Source organism: Electrona antarctica, assembly GCF_951216825.1.
Source record: "Electrona antarctica genome assembly, chromosome: 8".
NCBI lineage: Eukaryota > Metazoa > Chordata > Actinopteri > Myctophiformes > Myctophidae > Electrona > Electrona antarctica.
In genome coordinates, this window is record NC_136789.1 from 17,393,303 (window position 1) to 17,413,126 (window position 19,824).

At 45.1% G+C, this 19,824-nt stretch overlaps 1 protein-coding gene across 2 annotated transcripts in view; it reads left to right on the top strand.

Annotated features, from left to right (window-relative positions):
- The window catches only part of ssh2b (slingshot protein phosphatase 2b), a 38,646-nt gene extending 22,580 nt beyond the window's left edge, over window positions 1-16,066 (top strand). For both annotated transcript variants that reach the window (XM_079508268.1, XM_079508269.1), the window contains 13 exons: window positions 2,392-2,504; window positions 2,858-2,922; window positions 3,545-3,666; window positions 4,375-4,440; window positions 4,991-5,056; window positions 5,395-5,589; window positions 7,386-7,479; window positions 8,013-8,141; window positions 9,067-9,113; window positions 9,439-9,585; window positions 10,113-10,313; window positions 10,412-11,486; window positions 12,595-16,066. In XM_079508268.1, coding sequence (XP_079364394.1) covers window positions 2,392-2,504; window positions 2,858-2,922; window positions 3,545-3,666; window positions 4,375-4,440; window positions 4,991-5,056; window positions 5,395-5,589; window positions 7,386-7,479; window positions 8,013-8,141; window positions 9,067-9,113; window positions 9,439-9,585; window positions 10,113-10,313; window positions 10,412-11,486; window positions 12,595-13,986 — 3,712 coding nt within the window. In that variant the 3' untranslated portion in view covers window positions 13,987-16,066. The remainder of the gene's footprint in view (window positions 1-2,391; window positions 2,505-2,857; window positions 2,923-3,544; window positions 3,667-4,374; window positions 4,441-4,990; window positions 5,057-5,394; window positions 5,590-7,385; window positions 7,480-8,012; window positions 8,142-9,066; window positions 9,114-9,438; window positions 9,586-10,112; window positions 10,314-10,411; window positions 11,487-12,594) is intronic.
- The last annotated feature ends 3,758 nt before the right edge of the window (window positions 16,067-19,824 follow it).

Here is a 19,824-nt window from a genome sequence, read left to right on the forward strand (position 1 = left end):
CCGGCACCCAGCCTGCATAGGTAATTGGATGTGCGTGTCTTTCGGGTGTTTGTTCAGCCTCTTTTGCTACATATTTGTACATTTTACAAAAAAGGGATAAAACAGTGTGAGCCTTCCATTGTGGTCCTTTATTAGTAACTAAACACTGAAGATGACGTCTTGAAGTGTGTTGCCATTTATACTGTTAATATTACTCTTATCTCACCTATTTAAAACCAGGCGTTTGCATAAAACCAGGCTGTTGTTTTGTAAACTCTTCGCTGTTATGCTGTTATTGTCTCTCCACAGAAGGTGATAGAATGCAACCCTTTGCAGCCCCTGTGCTCCCATACGGCCTTCTTAGCCTTCAGCCTATATTTATCCCCTAAACCCCCACCCCAACATCTGACAGGGACTGTAAGAGGTCAATGGTGTTGTTGGGCTAACTGTCAAATCCTTGGAGTTAATTTTACTCTAAGGTGTTTAAAGGTCCACTTGGTTACATTTGTTAAATGAACAGAACACTCCTGATTTTACTATGTATTGCACCCATCTCCCCAAAAGTTAAATAATAATAATAATGTGAAATAAAATTAAAACCCGCTCTCATTAGGACAACAATGTTCTGTTCCATCTTTCTTTGTTTGCGGGACATTCTTAACCACAACAGCAACTTGAATTAATTTCCCCCGGCATGGAAATAACCTCGTAAATGTCAGTGCAATTTGATGAGCGCTTAATTACGCCAGGCGTCCAAGTTCCATTACCATTAGTACTGCATATTGCATAATTGTATTGTTCATTTAACAGACGCTCCAAATGTGTACGGCTGCAGCTGGCCCATTTCTATGCCAACTTGTCAAGTTAAGCTATCTGTCCATGAGCCATAAAGTTGGATGTGATCTCTGCCAAAGCTTGTAAAGTCAGAATTGTTGTGTGAGAGAGCCGACTTTATGAGCTAATATAGAGATTAGCTGTTCGTTCTATTTGTTTTGTGAGAGAGAGAACAGTTTAAAGCTGCTATCCGTAAGTTTTATGTTCTTTGTGAGATTCTATCCTTGGTGGGAGACCAAACATCTGCTCATTGAAGACTGAATTAATCCCTGCTTGGCCAGGGGAGATATGGTGCTTATGTGCTTGAGACCGTACTACTTTGTTTGAAACCATTCAAATAAGTTCCGGACTTCAGCTTTTTGAGGGGCGCTAGCCCCTCCAACGTCTGGCTTTTGAAATGTTGTCGTATGGCAGCCAAGTCTATCTAAGACTTTTAATGTTTGTTTAGAGCACTTTGAACAGAGTGGCAGCCAAGTCTGTAATGATTCAAAGGCGACCATCTCTAAGGCCTCTAGAAGTCTCCATCTAAACCTTTGGGGTGGTGGGTATTTTAGTGGCAGTAAATCTGAAATTAATGAAAGTGACCCTGCCATAATATATGTGCAAGCTTCTAAAAGTCAGGCACCCCTCACCTCACATGAGTGTGATTTTTAAGTTTAAGAGCATGTGTTCAGTCCACACAGGGCCTAATCCAGTCATTCTGTTGTTTTCCCGTCACCCCTCGTCTGCGATGACCCCAGAGTCCCCGACCCCTCCGTCTGTCCCCCTCGTTGGGTCTCTCTCCTCCTGCCTCTTGTCATTTTATGACCCATGTCCAGTACAGTTAAGCCAGCACGTTATTACAACCAGCTGTGTGGCTGCACACACACACACACGCGCACACAATTGCATCTTTGTGCAGCATGAGCACGTAATTTCCCATTTTTGATTTGCAGGACCTTATCTGTGTTTTGTAAGAAAACATGGGAGTAAATTACAGTCAAAGCTTTTTTTTGGCCAATATCTCTCCACACAGTTTGTTCATTGCAGTTATTCCACAGCCATTGTCAAGTAGCCTAAATTAAAGCAAACAGGGTTGTTGTGTGATTCATTCAACTTGTGCTTCACACTCACAGTGTTGTGTCCATTTGCAACTCAAGAGTGTACATTTGTACACTCAAGGTTCTGTCACACAGGAACGAGGTCAATAGAGGGTATGCGCATGCATAAAGTAAGTGGAAAAACAAGTGGCAAAGTGAGTTTACCCTTGTTTAATGCAATTAGATAGGACTTTTCTGTTTGGATGTATGGGCTGTCAAGGCCAGAAAGTAATTTTTGCCACTCAGTAGGTGTTCCCACATAACTTCTGGGTATGATGATGATGATGATGTCACACGCATACCCTCCATATTTTTGCCTTTTTGGCACTGTATATGAATAGTTTGATGTGAATATTCACATGTTTTTAGATTGTTTTTTGGTCATGCTCCCAGTGTGTCCTTGGTCTCTGATCTACGTTCATTCCCTGCCTCGGGTGTTATTTCATTTCTAGTTTTTCTTTGTCGCTCATCCATCCTATCTCTTTTTGTCTCTGTCCAGCATCAGCGAGAGTTTCCTGACGGTGAAAGGAGCTGCGCTCTTTTTGCCACGGGGAAATGGCTCCTCTCCTTCATCCGCCTCTCGCTTCTCACAACTTCGCAGCAAACATGCAGGTGAGATGATGGGTTTTCCTATGCGGTTAAACGTAAGGACGGAAATGTGCCTTTCCAGTGAAATGTGCCTTTCCAGTGACCCACATGACATCATATTTGTTTACATGCACACAAAAGAAATGTGCCATAGAGCAACACAGTTGCCAAGGGTGCAACGCACACCAGTCCTTGCGATTTGCCAGGCAACGAAATAAACACTGAAGAATAAAAGAGTTAATGCACGCTCGTTGCTGCCAATGCCAAAAATGTATTGTGGACACAGAGTTTCGGACAGACCAAGCTGCCTTCTTAAGGGTCGTGAGGAAATCATGAAAGCTGAGCCATTGTTTCTTGTCTGTTTGTGCCTAAACTAGGAGACCTCCAGCAGCATCTGCAGACCATGTTTACTCTGCTCAGACCCGAGGACAACATTAAACTGGTGGGCACACAAGCAGGCATACACATACGCGCACACACAACGCACGCACGCACACACAAATCCAGTTTCAAATCCAACTTCCACTTGCAGAACGTGAAATCTAACATCCAGTACCAGGGACCTATTGTTTTTGTAGCCCTGTTTTTGTAGTTCATCATACGGCAGCAAAATGACAGCTTTACAAGATCACAACGTGACCTGTTGTGAGCTTGTAGATCTACAATAGATCTATGCTATTTTCTCTCTCTCGCTTCCTCTTCCTCTGCTCGTTTCTATATAATATCCTCAGGTGCTGACCTATAATGGCATTATAAAATACACTGTAAAGCAGCTTTCTGTTTTACAGCCCGACGGCTTGGAATAAACTCCGGGCAGCCTCTGTAGATCGCTTTAAAGCACAGCTCAAGACTTATTTCTCCACACTTGCTTTGAGTTGATTTTTAACTGTCTGTGTTGTTGTTCATGTCGTCACTGTTTTTCCTTATTCACTGCCTTTTTTCTTTGCCTTTTTAATGTTTTATGCTTTTGCTTTTCCTTTTTCTTTGGTGCTCCGTAAAGCACTTTGAGCTGCATTTCATGTCATGAAATGTTCTATACAAATAAAGTGTTATTCTTCTTCTAGGCGGTGCGTTTGGAGAGCACTCAGCTCCTGGGCACCCGCTACATGGTGGTGGTCTCCACCAATGGCCGGCAGGACACTGAAGAGAGCGTGGTGCTGGGCATGGACTTCAGTCCCACAGACAGGTAAGGCTGTCACCATTGCAAATTTAAGTTGAGGATTAATTGGCACACACATAATTAGCGATTCGCTTTGGAATATATGAATACTATTTCAAATTCTGTTTGTTTTTTTAGGCTTAAACCTATCAAATTGTACAGGGCAGATATGTCGGATAACTTAAATATACAAAGAAATTACTGACACATTTAATCAGTAATTTCAAAAAAGAAAATGTAAGAATAGTGGAAAAGGCTAATCATCTATTTCTGCTATTTATGGAAACAATTGTGACAGGCCTACGGTTTGGACTTTTTACCCAAACCAAGTATCAATACTGCAATGTAGAAATAGTCTTGTTATAAGTAAGTCCGGAATTCTAAATTTACTAACTACAAGTTACAATGTATAAATAATGTAAAATATATTAAAATCTGTTGAATCTACAAGCTCACAATGCGCCCAGGAGCTTGTAGATCGGCTATTTTCAGTGGTTATAGTATGTTTTGTAATAATAAGCAAAATATACAAAGTAACTAGTAAATATACGTTTTCAAATAATTGTAATGACGTAAAAGTAACTATTTTCCTCTGAGATGTAGTGGAGTAGAAGTAAAACTTAATTTCCACCACTGCTTGCCAGAAAATATGATCACACCAGCATTTGTGTCATTTGGAGTGATTTGACTTCACCATCCTAAACCAAAGTGACCGTGTCCTTGTCTACCTTCCAGCTCGTGTTCGGTTGGGCTGGTGTTGGCGTTATGGAGCGACACGTTGATACACCTAGACGGAGATGGGTAAGTTAGTTCATGGCAGCAACCGCACATGTGGATCATGTACTGTAGAGACAGACAGGTTAATCCAGTGGTTCCAAAACAGTGTGCCATAAAACGAGTCCAGGTGTGCCTTGGAATTTTGTCAACCACACATTGCGATATACACAAAGACTTATACTTTTATTTTATTTTATTCCTTTATCAATATTTTATGGTAACTTTTTTCACCATACAGAGGCAAATTCTATACCCTGGCCTAAACCTTTTAAATAATATAATATGGGCATACCTTTTAGAACACATCCGTGGTCATCAAATTATGATGACCACGGATGTGTTCTAAAAGTGTGAAAAACATGTTTTTCATTTCACTAGGTCTTTAACCACTTTAAACCTCCTGTCACTATTTTGGGCAAATTGTGTTCCTATGTAGTGCCTCTTGAATGCGTGACAAAAATGGATTGAGGATTGGCATGTCCCCTTTGGACCCCTGTCATTCTGTCTCCTCTGTCTTTGTCACCCCTGTCTAACCTCTCCTCTTTGCTCCCCCACCCCTGCCCCTCCCCCACAGAGGTTTCAGTGTGTCCACGGATAACAGAGTCCATGTGTTCAAGCCCGTGTCAGTGCAGGCCATGTGGTGAGTTCACGTCTTTAAAGCATGCATCACATGACACGACTAAACCCTTAGGCGCCGGAGGGCCAATGGGTTCTGGTCAGTAGGGTCAGAATGTCCACACACACATCTATCTATGTGTATAATATCTGATCTAATATTTTCACCATTTTATTCTGACTTCTATGTTACTAAGTGATGTTTATGATGAAATATTCAGGGAAAGATTTATTTGCACCACTGATCACAGCCTTTAAACTAAAGCATGCGTCACATGACACTTAACCACTCCGTCTTTGTCCTGTCATGATCCCTCTCTGACCACCCACACCTCTCCCTCTTATCGATGCCCCCCCCCCCAGGTCGGCGCTCCAGTCGCTCCACAAGGCGTGCGAGGTGGCCCGTTGCCATAACTACTTCCCGGGCAGCCTGTTCCTCACGTGGGTCAGCTACTACCAGAGCAGGGTCTCCTCCGACCAGACGCGCATCAACGAGTGGAACGCCATGCAGGACGTGGAGTCGCACCGCGCCGACTCCCCTGTACTCTTCTCCGAAGTGTGAGTCATCCCATCGCGTTCCAACGTTGGGGAAACTTGAGTTTTGGTTTCATTGTGGCACAAATAAAATAGCAAACCAAGACAATAATTCCATAAACAGACGGAACATCTATCTAAGTGCTATTCATTGGAGTTGAATCGGTATGCTGCATAGGCAAAAAAAAGCCTTTGCAGTTGCCTCTGGGGGCGCCGCCCAATAGAATATGGATAACAGGATGTTGGCCTGTTTTATTCCGCCTTCAGCCCTCCTCTTCCGTTGGGGCGCGTATGTTTTCATTCCACTAATCCCCAGCGTACACACGTTCTGATTCTGAATGCCCCTGCCGACAGAGTCTGTGGTGCAGCTTGGAATCTGTTCTTGAGAGATTGCTGCATAGCTACATGTATGCATCAGCCCAGCTCAGTGGCCTTGTGGTTAGTGTTCGCCCTGAGACTGGAAGTTTTATACTGACGTTGTCTTTACACGGTGGTGGCCACCAGAAATGCATGTCATCCGATAGTGTCTGTACCTGTCCAGAAAAACATACTGGTCCTCATCCACGTAAACAAACTACTAAACTAGCCTGTGACGTTCAGCTGGTAACCATGGAGACGACGGCATCAATGCCTCTCTGTCTCCCGACATGTTTTGTATGACATCTATCGACACTTATATTAGGTTATAAAAGGCCTTTCGACAAATGGAATATGGAAGATTTTTTTTGCCATCACCACGGCCATACATGGTCGTGGCAGAACTGTGCACAGGAAAGCGCTCTTGATGTCTTGCCCCTGTTGTGGCCGGACTCTCAGCCCAGTGAAACCACTTCAGTCTAGTCCGACCGCTGCACTCTTCACACATTCTCTCTAAAAACAGTTAGTCTTGAGTCATGCAACTCCTGTACCTGTACGACACATTCCTTCGTTTACAGGGCTATTAAAGGGAGGACAGCTGAAGAGATCATGAATATGGATTGCCCGCACACACACGCACATTTGACCCACTTGTCGCAGACAGATGGAGTATATATACTTCCATAATGAGTGCAAAGATCGGGGGCGCCGATGGCCTCGTGGTCGAGGCACATGCCACATATAGGCTCTAATGCGAGTCACAGGTTTGATTCCCTGACCCTGACGACCTTTGCTGCGTGTCACTCCCTGTCTCTTCCTTTCTTTCACTTCTCTGTCTTTACTGTACTATCCAAAAGTCAAGGCAGCAAAAGCAAAGTCCAAAAATATCTAAAAGAACAATACGGTATATAATAAGCGCAAAGATCCACAATTACAATGTTTATTTTGTTTCACAGTGCTTATGTGGTCCTGTAGATGGCACTGCCACGTTATTCCCCCATTTCTATAGATTAATTTAGTGCAGATTTATTCAATCTGTGAGGATTTCATCATGTTCTCAGGAGTCCAGCATGACGGGACTCAGTCTTATGGACCTATGTGCTCCTCAGTTTTAGTCTTATAAATATACAGTCGATTTTGATGGCGTCGTAATGGTATATTTTACGCTTGGTTCTATGCTGAAAATGGCAGATCTACAACACGTGAGCTTATAGATCTGCTATTTTCAGAGCTCAACACAGTACAACCAAACTTAAAATGACATTAGTTCTACTAGGTCTCTTCTCCACTAGTCCCTCTCTAACATTTTAGTCTAGTTTTAATTTGACAAAATTGACAATATATTTTGTTTCAGTCAATATCCTAGCTTTTATCTATTTTTTGTTACGTTTCCGTTGGTGACGGACATGGAATGACCACTGCCCTGCATGGTTGTCATGTTGCTTGCCTCCCTGTCCACACAGACCTACAGAGAGAGAACGCACCGAGCGTCTGGTCAAAACCAGACTGAGGGAGATCATGATGCAGAAGGACCTGGAGAACATCACCAGCAAGGAGGTGCGTGTGTGACAGTGCGTGCGTGTAATCTGTGTCAATTTCACTCAAGGGAGGACAACTGTAGACCAAATGAACCCGTGTACATTCAGACGTAGACATTCACCATTACAAATTTAAGTTGATAATTAATTATCACACAATAATTGCGATTAACGATTTCATTGTGTTTTTTGCATTGAACATCAGAACGTTAGTTTATATTAGGTTGCCTTTTATAGGCTGCTATTTAGGCTTCATAATCACACATTGCACAGGGCAGATAATGACAAATATCTTATATATATATATATATATATACAAAGAAATCACTGACATGATATTTTTGAAAGATGTTTGAAAATGTATGGACATTTCTCAACATGGATTAGGTAATAATTGTGACAGGCCTAGTAGACATGACTCACAAGGAACAAATGTTCCTTGATAGTTGTGTGTATGGCGATATGGGCGCCCGCCGCCTGGTATCTTTGTGCAGTTCTGTGGTCGTCTTTAACTACTTTTTTGTGCCGGTGTCCTTGTGTTGCGTCCTAAAGATCCGTACGGAGCTGGAGATGCACATGACCTGCAACCTGCGGGAGTTCAAGGAGTTCATCGACAACGAGATGATCGTGATCCTGGGCCAGATGGACAGCCCCACCAAGATCTTTGAGCATGTCTACCTGGTAGGTTCACACGCAAGGAGGGAAGGACCTCCTGTGTTGCTGAAGGAACATTCAGAATGCTAAATTAGTCGGGGCACCCGCTGGCCTAGCGGTCCAGGCGCATACCACATAGGTGCATGCCTGACAGCGTGTCGCAGGTTCGAGTCCCAATCCCGACGACCTTTGTTGCGTGTCATTCCCAGTCTCTCTCTCCCTGTTTCTTTGACAAAGTGCCAAAGAGTCTTTGAGCAAGACACTGAACCCCTAACTGCTCCCGATGAGGAGCTTGGTGCCTTGCATGGATTCATCTGCCATCAGTGTGTAAATGGGTGAATGTGAAGTACATTGTAATGTAAAGTGTTAGAAAAGCGCTATATGCAGTCCATTTACCAGTTATTTCAGTGCAGCGGTTGGAAGTGGTCTCCCTGCTCTATTGATTTTATACGGGTCTAAACTGAGTGCAATCTCTCTCTTGCCTAGCTCCAGGCGGGTGTTCCGTTTTAGCTTACTGGTAGAAAGTTTGTCCTCCATGCGGGAGACCTGGGTTCAAATCTCAGGAAGCTCATAAATCCGATGGATTTCAGCTTTGGTTTCAAATATCTTTATTGTGAAGCACAGGATAAAGACATGGTTACAATTCCAACACTTACAAAGTGCTTCCCATATTTTCCTTTTTTCCAAAAACAACTCAAACGGGTGCAAATGTACAAAATGTACATATGGGGTGAATTTCCATAACTGTTGGATTTCAGCTTTAAGGGGAAGGGGGTGATCCAGCATTACTTTTCTTCTAATCTGTGTGGTAAAGTTAAAGATAGTAGAAGTCTCACAATTTCAAGGTAGGTTTTGCTAGCTTGGCTCAGAGCATGCATGTTGTGTTGCATTATGAAAGGCTCTGTTGAAGGAAATGAGTTAGTCTGAGGATGGCGTTTGTTTTTCCCTGCAGGGATCTGAGTGGAACGCATCGAACCTAGAGGAGCTGCAGAACAGCGGGTGAGACAAACACTTTACATCGTGGCCTCCGCCCTTCATACCGTATCAACACTTTCTCATGCCAAAAATATCACCATTAATTTGGGGTATAGAAATATTACACCAAATTCATCACTAAAATGGTTAATTAGAAATATAGCCATATTCAGTCTTGAGAAATTGCTTGCTTGACAAGCAAGTTACGGTCCTAAGATGGATCATAACAATATAATTTATTTTCCAAAATTTATTTGACTATTAGTGCCAGCAGTCCCTCATGTTTGAAACTCTTCCACTTTATATGTTAACTTTCTCTCTTCTATCTACCTCTTTTCCCTCATCTCAGGGTTCAGTACATTCTGAATGTAACGAGGGAGATTGACAACTTCTTCCCCGGAATGTTTGAGTACCACAACATACGCGTCTATGACGAGGAAGCCACAGACCTGCTGGCCTACTGGAATGACACCTACAAGTTTATATCCAGAGCCAAGTGAGTCACTTCTGTGCACTGTTGATTCCATTTAGTTTTAGTCATATTTTTGTCATCTGAAATGTTTTAGTGTTGTCGACTAAATCTAAGATTTGTGTTGACTAAATTTACAGTTCATTTTGGCAACTGAAATGTATTTTGGGGACCTTGATGCCGTCGTAATGCCTGATTTTACTATTGGTTGTATACTGAAAATAGCCGATTGCAACGCATTGCAGTAGATCTGCTATTTTCTAGTTTAGTCTAGTTTTTATTTGTTGACAAAATTGTCTATTTAGTCGTCGTTTCTTAGTTTTCATTTTGTTTTGTCAGTGAAAAAAGGTAGTCGGCGAACATTTTTTCGTCATAGTTTTAGTCGACAAAATCAACACTGCTTCTGTGTCCTCTGCATTTCTGCTTTCTGTGCTTTCTTTCCCCCCTGTCCTTCCCTTTTCTGACCAATCTCGGATCATGTTTCGCACGTATCTTGCTGACTGCAAATATTACTGCTGACCGGCTGTGCATCTGATCTGCGACTTGTTTTCCAGGAAAGCCGGGGGCAAGTGCTTGGTGCACTGCAAGATGGGCGTCAGTCGCTCTGCGTCCACGGTGATCGCCTACGCCATGAAAGAGTACGGCTGGGACTTGGAGCGGGCGTTCGATTATGTCAAGGAACGGCGTGCCGTTACGAAGCCGAACCCCTCGTTCATGAGACAGCTGGAGGAGTATCAGGGCATACTGCTGGCCAGGTACACACGCACTCGAACCTGCATTCAGAGATGTATATGTACAATACACACACACACGAGACATCAACGATATGCTTTCCTTCTCTGTCTCCCCTCAGTAAGCAGAGGCACAACAAGCTGTGGCGTTCGCACTCGGACAGCGACCTATCGGAGCACCACGAGCCCCTGGCCAAACCCCCCGTAGCTCAGGCGCAGAGTCTGGGCAGATCGGACCCTCGTAACCAGGCCGGCAGCTCGGCGCCACCCTCCCTCGAGGAGCTGCTCCAGCCGCTGGGAACTCCCTCTCCTGAGGGCGGTCAGCCACCACGGCCAGCAAGTGTGCCCGCTACCTGCCTCCTTTCAGACGGACTGTCGGAAGTTGAACCTTCCTCTGCGGACGACGGTCAAGCCGTAGACAAGGAGCCCTTGCCCGGCAAAAGCCCGGTTCTGTCCGTCGACGAGGCGGACAACCTCCAGGCAGGGCCCGCCCAGTTGGCATGCCCCGAAGCACCGACGGCGCCCGTGTCTCCTCCTCTTTCCAACGGCCTCTGTGACGCAGAGGAAGACCCCTCGTTGTCTTCCTGCTCGCTTCCCCTTCCCCAGCCGAGGGCGGCCACTGTGGTACCCCAGGCGCAGCGGCCTGGCATCTCCACCATGACCATCACCGAGAGCGTCCCTGTGGGGGTGCCACACCCGCCACCGGTCATCCACCATCTCCCCGCCTCCCCATCCCTGACTGCTGCGCCGCAGGACCTCTGCTGCCCTTTGCCTGCGGTGGCGCCCGCCCACCAGCCACAGATGCCCTCCTCAGTGCCTGATTCCTCGAGCACCCCAAAACCAAGCACAATCCCCACGACCCAAGGCCCGTCCGTAACGGTGCCTTCCGCGAAAGCAGACTGTGACCAGCAGCCAGCGGAGCTGCCGCTGGACAGCGTAGCGGACGAGCAGCCCTCCACTAGTGATGACATCATCGACGACCACCCCAGTGCCACTCTGCACGACCCCAAGGTGGTGCCGTCCACACTCACCGTGGACCACATCAACTTCTTCAGCGCCAGGGAGAAGTTCCAGGGCCTGGCTCTGGACGGGAAGGGTCCGTGCATGCAGCTACGTGCTCCTGGGAAGGACCAGCAACCACTGCCTCAGGACCACTCCGCTAGTGAAGGACAGAAAGAGGAAGAAGACAAGTTAAAGGTAACACTTCTTTTTCTTCTCTTTTTTTCCCCGATATTTGTGGGGCTTTTTCTGCCTTTATTGATAGATTTACAGTAGGCTGACATGAAATTGGGGGGAAAGATAAGGGGTGTGACACGCAGCAAAGGTCGTCGGGATTGGGAGTCGAACCCGCGTCAAGTTGGATTACTGAATGCCAGGGCCAAAGGTAACACTACTGCTTAGTGCTTACATACTCCATAACTCTGTGTTCATTTTAATGAAATTCATAAAACATTTGTATAGCAGAGCTTGTCAAGATCTGTTTGTAAATGTATCCAATAAAGTAACTTTTGATATATCTGATCTACAAGCTCACAACGTCTTGCAATGCATTGTGAAACCTCTGATCTGAATAGTCATTCTTATACTGTAAAATTATAGTTTAGTTTAGTTTATTTGATCATCCTTCAGTTTCAGATACAATATTTTAATATTTAAATGGAATGGAAGCTGTTACCAAAACAAAACATGAAGATGATCAAAAGGAGTAGGCAGAAGCTAAAAGCTTATAAATGCCTATCCTACTTACAACAGAACATGATTCGTAATACTCATTACATTAACAGATTCACAAAACAAAAGTCAGATACGAGAATTCCACCCTACACCAAAACCCCCCCCCCCCAGTGTCACCGTAGAGATCCAATCTAATCAGGATATAGATTACAGTATGTTTATGATTACTTTTCTGCTTTTCTTATAGGATAGTTGTTTCCCTTTGATTTCTATATTGATGTATTGTGTACTGAGTGGACACTGGACAGTATAGTTTATTGCTAGGTAGGTTGCACATGCTGCTGTGCTTCGATGTTAATTATCTTACTGATTCCTTGCACCTGACGTTACTGTGATGTTTGATGTTGCTGTTCTGTGATGTTTTTTTTCTGTACTGTATATTCTTATCTAGATTCAGAAAACCACACTCACACAAACCTGTTAAGCCTTTAACACCCTGCACAGTGTGTGAATAAACCCAAAGAAAAGCAGTGCATTTTTATTGATGCCCCGCTTTAAGAACCACTGCTCAGTGTGCTGACACAAACACTTGCTCCTTAAACTAAATCATTGCACTCTCCCTTGCTCTTAGGAAATGGTAGACCCTGTGCTGGCCACAGAACTGAAAGCGGCCGCGCTCACGTTGAGCCCTCCTCCCTGCCAGCCAGGGCCCCCAGACCAGGAAGAGAGGCGGCCGAAGCAGGATGCGGCGGAAAGGGCAGCCTTGCCGCAGGAGGAACCTGAAGAGACGAAAGAGGAAGTGAAGAACAAAGAGGAGGACGAGTCGACCCCCGTGCCTTTCTCCAGCGATTGGACACGTGGTTCTGTGCGGCGCGTCACACGGCAGCTTGAGCAGCGGATGAAACGGGAGCAGGACTCACCACCGGCGCCCTCCCTGTCTCCCCCCTCCGCCCCCCTTGGCTCGTCATGCACTCTGCGGCGTTCCCAATTCCTCGGGCCCCTCCCTGCCGCCGGATCTCCCCCAGAGATGGCGGCTGACCCTCAGGACACGGCCCTCTGCTTGCAGGGGTCTGCTGTTTGCACTGTGCAGGAGGAAGACGAGGAGGAGTGTGACGCGCTCGGGAAGTGCAGTCCAATGGAGGACGAGAGCAGTGTTGCAGCTAAAGGGGAGACGCTCCGTGGCGAAGACCGGAGCACTGCCACGCACAAACTCCGCGCCAACGGTAGATCTCTCTCTGCCTTGTCGCCTTGTCTCCCTTGCCCCTCCTTCTACCCCTCCGTGCAGTCCACCTACACTCCGCTTTCCTCTGTGGATTTCCTGTGTTTGGAGGGTGTGACGGAGCAAGAGACCAGCACGGACTGGGACCACCCGGCAGAGTTTCCCCAGGGGGACATTATCATGAGGGAGACATGGGAGACGCTGCGTGAGCTGGGGGCCTTCCTGAGGCAAGTGAGCTCCGGCGGCCCCGTGAGGGACAGGCGTGTGGACCGGGGCTGCTGGGACCACGGCCTGGCCGTCGCCCCGCAAAAGAGAGCCCATGGCATCCGGCAGAGGGCCCGAGAGGTTGAGGCCAGGATGCGCCAGGCGGGCCTCACCCCTCCCTCCACTCTGATGAAGCGCTCGGCTTCTCTGGCCAAACTGGGCTGCCTGGAGCTGCTGGCCAATGACCTGAGCGAGTGGGAGCTGAGCCATGCCTCGTCCGCCCGTTCCTTGGCCGAACCCCAAATCCACGCCTCCATCGACGAGTCCAAGAAACAGCGGGTCCACGGCTCCCAGCCGCCTTCGCCCGGAGACCTCGGTGCCGGGCCGGAGAGACTCTGTGATGGCGGAAAAGACGCTTCGGGACTGGCCCCCCTGCCGCACCACCATCAGAACCAACCGAGAGGGAAAGTCCCCGACTCTAGCCAAGTCCTGTTGCAGTCGCCCGGACTGATCTCTGTGGCAGCGAGGCAGCAGTATGGTAGGACACACCCTCTGCGGAGACTGAAGAAACGGACTACCACCCTCTACCACACCATGTGATCCTCGCCATTTTCTGTATGTGTGATTGTGTGCACTGGAGAGGTGGAAATGGAACATAAGTGCACATTTTGGAGAAAAGAAATTGCCTCCTTGCCTTAAAAGATATGTTTAGTTTTGGGCCTGTAGTTTTACTAGCAAACCTCCAAATAAAGCCTAATACATGCTCTGTCGTACGATGGTGACATGTTGGCAGATGTACAAGCTTACAACGCATCACAGATGCAACACTTTGTGAGCTTGTACAAAGGATATTTTTGGCACGACACCATTGTACGACAAAATATAAATCTGGCTTAATACACATGGGGGGAAAAAAACGACTTCATATAAACATTTGCATGCCAAATAATTCAAAACGCATCACAATTATCCTCAAACTATAGTCGTAGTATGATTCTGAGCTTATAACATTAAAGCTTTCATGTTCACTCTTTACGTTATGTTATTTTCTTCTCCATTGTCAACCTAATGTTTGCCTCAGCCCAGCATTGCAACACATGAGCTCGTATGTAGATCGTCAATTTGGGAATATTTCTACAAGCTCACAATGTGCTATGATGCCTTGTGAGCTTGTAGATTTTTTCGCTATGACGTAAGACGAAGTTTATAGGGCTTAAGTGGTAGCAGGAAATGTGTTAACTTTGGAAATGGTTTGAGTATAGTATATGAGTAGATATGTAGAATCACTATAGGACAGAAAAACAACACAGATAGTGGTATGTAGAAAATGACTTTGCCATTTCTACCGACCAAATACAAATGTTGCAATCAAAGTACAGGTGCCGTTCTCACGGATGACTTTCTTGGGGCGAGCCACAGTCGGAGACTCGGAGTGAGCTAGGCATGAAGATTTGGACCTCATAAGTTGAGGGTGACTTCTGATTTTAGATTTCTCTTAAGTTTAAGTTGAGATTTCTATTAATAAAAATAGAAGAATCTAAGTTGAGCCACTGTGTTCCAGGAGGGTGTCAGCATGGTGAGTGAAAATGTCTAAAGCTTTTCTGTCGTCTCTAGACGGCAGAAAAGAAGTGACTAGTAGAGAGAGCTACCAAAGCAAGGCTGATGGTTTTATCTCATGAAACAACAAAAGAATACAATACACAGGTCGAGTTAGCAAGCTGGTTGTATACCAGTGGTACACTGAAATACAAAGAGGCTGGGTTTTGTTGTTGGTTTCTTTAGTTTTTTAGTTTTATTTTATTTTATTTTTAAGTTTTAACTGTCAACTACACTTTTACCTCAGTTGGCCTGCACCAAATCTCATCAGCTGCAATGTCCGGCTCTGGATTCCTGGAATGTCACTGAAGGCCATCCACAAACTCAATTTCGATTGAGTCAATTTCACAACTCGGAAAACTGAAATAAGCACTTCTCTCCTTTCTAGAACAGTTTTGATGCCACTGAATCTGTTGTGCGCATGCGTGCGTGTGTGTGTGTGTGTGTGTGTGTGTGTGTAATGGTTGGGGAGAGTTTGTGGAACATGGATTTATTGGGAGCCAGTGTGTGTTGTGTATTTCCTCCTGTTTTCTTAAGGGGATTTATTTTTTATTTTCTCTCGTTTGTTTTTGTTTTTTTAGCTTTTGTAAAGGTTTATATTGTAGTGAGTTTATCATAATATGATATTAATATGATTTTATAGCTGTTGACCTGCGCCTGTGTGTGAGTGCAAGTGTGTAGCACAATGTGTGTGTGAGTGAAACTAGCACAATTTTCCCCATGTAGATGTGTACATGTTTAATTGATCTGTCCCTTTTTGTACACATCAGGGGTGTGCCTATGGCAAGTGCAGTATCCCCCTGCAGTTTTTTTTTATATCAGAAATTGGACGGGGAGGTCTGTCGATCATGCACTTTACTCCCATCTTTATTTTGTAATGTTATATGCGTGTTCTTTAAATGTATGGTTTCTACTGTTGGGGAGCATGCTTTTAGTGAGTAGCTATGTGCGTGTGTTGTGTGTATGTGTTCTGTGCAAAAAAAGGATGTGTATCCCCCCCCCCCCCTTCATTTTAAACTATCATTGTAAATATTATTTTATATCACATGCTTAAACTGTGACCATTAAAGATTTTTAGATTATTGCAAGTGTGAGTGTTTCATTAATTAACCTACCAGCCACGAAGACAGACAGACAGACACATAATTGCTAACGTTCAGATTAGTCCTGTTTTTGTCATGAGATTTACTGGCTATAATGATTTATTGCGTACCAACTGGTTAGGCATGACACTTTCAAGAATACCTGTAATATGTGATGATGTGATGAAATATAAAATATTGATCTTGGCAACGAAATTGTCATTGCCAATAAATTGCATAAGTAGGTCACCTACTTTCAGTATCGTTATGTGCCCTCTCTATCAAGTTACAGCTGGAGAAAGAAAATCACACCTGTTATGTGTGCAACTACTTTTCTTTTTTTTAAAGATTTGTTTTGTGGCTTTTCATGCCTTTATTGACAGTAGACAGACAGGAAAGGTGGGGAGTGACATGCGGCAAAGGCCGTCGGGCTCAGGAGTTGAACTCGCGGCACGCCATCCGGCTGGCTTGGCAGCCTAGGTGCCCAGACAGTTGAGCTAACCGCCCGTGCCCTAACTATACATTTATTGTTATAGGTACTGTACTTGAAATGACAGTTACTGTGTGCGGGGCCCTGGAACATCCAGACCCCCAGGAACGCACCCAGGTGGGCGGCCCGGTTCCGGCAAGCCTTGAATTCCTGCATCCGAAACGGTCGAGAAATTACAGAGTTACTGTGTGGTAGGGCTTTAAGCAACTAGTCCACTATTCAACTAGTCGACTAGTATATCCACTAGTTGACCTCGTTGGTACTAGTTGATCAAAAATAAAATAAAAATCTCACGTTTTTGTAGGCCTCAAGATCAGCTGGATTATAGTCCACGGGATGGACCACTGGACCCAGGGCGACGGCCCAGTTCCTGTGAGCCTTCCCGTGTCCCGGTTCGTCACCAGGTGTTTTTGGGTCGACCTTGAAGATAAGAGATGGACCGTCCATCTCATTGCAACCTTTGGGATTCGATCCTGGGCCATTCGGAGCACATGACCCAGCCATCGTAGACAGCAGAATTTGATTTACGACTACACTGGAACACCTGGTCATCCTGTGCAGCTCTTTATTTGAGGAGATTTCAGGCCAGAAGATGCGGCAGATTTTACAGAGGCATCCATTGTAGAAGGCATTGATCTTTTGCATATCCAGTTCTGTCACTCACCAGCATTCCGAGCCGTACAGCAGCACTGATTTTACGTTACTGTTGTACAGTCGGACCTTTGTTCTTAGGCTGTACTGCTTTGACTTCCAGTCAAAGCAGGTAGGATGGAGCCTTGCAAAAATATGCACCGTGACCTTTCCCTAACCTTGCTCTGATGTCCCTTACATAGCACTTTATGTAGACTTAGATAGCATTTTATACAGACTTCTAGCATGTTACGTAGACAGCACTAGAATTGCTTTTTATGTAGTTATAGCACTTTATAGTATATATGGTATAGTATAGTATATTATATATGTATAGTTTATACATATAGTTTCATTATATAGATATATTCCACTGTTATGTTCTTAGCTTACGCATGTTTCATGATAACTACTTTTTATGTATATGATGTATTGCCATGATTTTTGTTCTTGCTTAATGTAAGTCACTGAATTAAGAGCGTCTGCTAAATGCCTAAATTGTAATGTCCTTTTTTCTTGCGTTGTCCTTGCTGACAAGACTTCCCAAGTAGGTGAACTTCTCGACAAATCGATGGTTTCCCCATTCACAATGATTGGTGCATCTGGAATGGCATTACTGCACAAGACTTGTGTTTTGGAGCCATTGATGTTTTCAACCCCTTTCAGTTTTCTCCTGCAGATGGATATATTTGGAGGCGAGAACAGCAAGGTCGTCGGCAAAATCTAGGTCTTCGAGTTGGGAGAACAAAGTCCACTGAATGCCCCTGGGTTTATCGGCCGTTGTCTTCCTCATCACCCAATCGATGGCCATCAGGAAGAGAATCTTCCATAGGGTGTCATGATGTAGGCTGTCGAAGGCTTTTCGAAAGTCTATGAAATTGATGTGCAGTGGGGCGTTCCATTCTACACACTGCTCACACTGTTCTTCAGAGCGAAGATTTGGTCTGTGCAGCCCATCCCTCCTGAATCCTGCCTCTTCCTGTCTCAGGTTTTGGTCGACAGCGGATTCAATTCTGCCGAGTAAGATCCTACAAAACACTTTCGATGGTATATTGACAACAGTGTGATCCCCTGCCAGTTTACCTTTTTTCAGATTTTCCGGGGGCCAGTTTCGAATTGCAGCCGTCCGTAGGTGCCCTTTGAGAGCGGTTTTGAAGGAGTCAAGGGATTCACATGTCTTAATGACTGTTGGTAGGGCGTTCCACATTTTGGTGTACCCATCTCGCAGTTTGTGCTCGGTCCTCAGGATGTTGCCATCCTCAAGACTTTTTATTTTTACCAACGTTTCGACAAACAGGTTGTCTTCTTCCTCATACCCTGAAGAAGACAACCTGTTTGTCGAAACGTTGGTAAAATGAAAAGTTTTTTGGCATCGTGACTACGGGTTTGTGCGACCTCTCCTTTCCTTTTTAAAGTATATCTCCCGTGGTCAGCACCTCCCTACTCTTGGTGTGCGCTCCTACCTCTTTGATTGCCATCCTTGTCTTTGACAGGGGTCGACTGGGTGGTGTACTTGCCACTGGGTTTCTTTGTGATGCTATATAGATTGTACTAATTTCTCCCCTTGCAGCAGCTTGCTCTGCTTTATCCGCCATGTCCTCTACAAAGGCCTTCTAGGAGCCTGGGTGATTCGGTGCTCAACATCTTTGCCTTAAGTTGTTTACGTTCCTCTATTTTCTGCCATGTACTAGGGGTTAGCCATTCCTTGTTGTTTTTCTTTCTGTAGCCAAGGACCTTGGTGGCTGACTCTACATAGACCTTTTTGATGGCCTCCCACTTGCTGTTAATATCTGAGACCTCTTCTGTGGAGTCCGCCAAAGCACTGAAGCGTTTTCTCAGTTCCAATCCCAAATCTCTGTTGGTGTTGGGCCATTTGAGCTTGGCTACATTGAGCTGTTTCCTGTGCTGGCTCTGCTTTGCCACTGTCCTTAATTTCAGCCTTATGTTTGCTGTCAGAAGGTAATGGTCACTATTAACAAGATCAGCTCCACGTCAATGGAAATCGCATGCTCATTGACAACTCTTCAGAACAGAACAGTTTGATCCATGTGTAATTGGGCAGTCACTTGTGCTGTGATGTTGGCATATTATGACATTGTTGGCTCTGAATTTAATGTCAAATAACACAATGACTATACTATTTTGTTTCTTTGTGTCATCATCACCTCCAATTCCACGTGTTTTATTGTCCATTTCGCCCAGCGCTTTATTACGTTATTATTACACTGATTGACCACAGTTCAATGAGCCACAGCAGTCCAAACTCCCATGGTGTTGAATGACTTGTTGGAAGACACATTTATAACAGCCTAAAACGGAGGAATACGAGACTGCTCGCCCCTTTACCAACTCGCCCCGGGCGTACAGCCGGCGGAACAGCACGGCCTGGTATTCCTAAAGTAATCTAAGTAAATTATGCTTAAACGGTTAAACCTAACCTTATTCCTAACCTCAACAATGCCTAAACTTAACCCCAGTAAAACTATGCCTAACCCTAAACTTATTTCTAACCTTATTCTCAGTAAAAACAAAATAAAGAATACAAGAACCGCCGCACCGAGCTGTCGGCGTGAGGTCGGCGGAAAAAGGCTGGGGCGAGATGGAATTGGGGCGACCTGACATGTTACCAAATGGAGACAG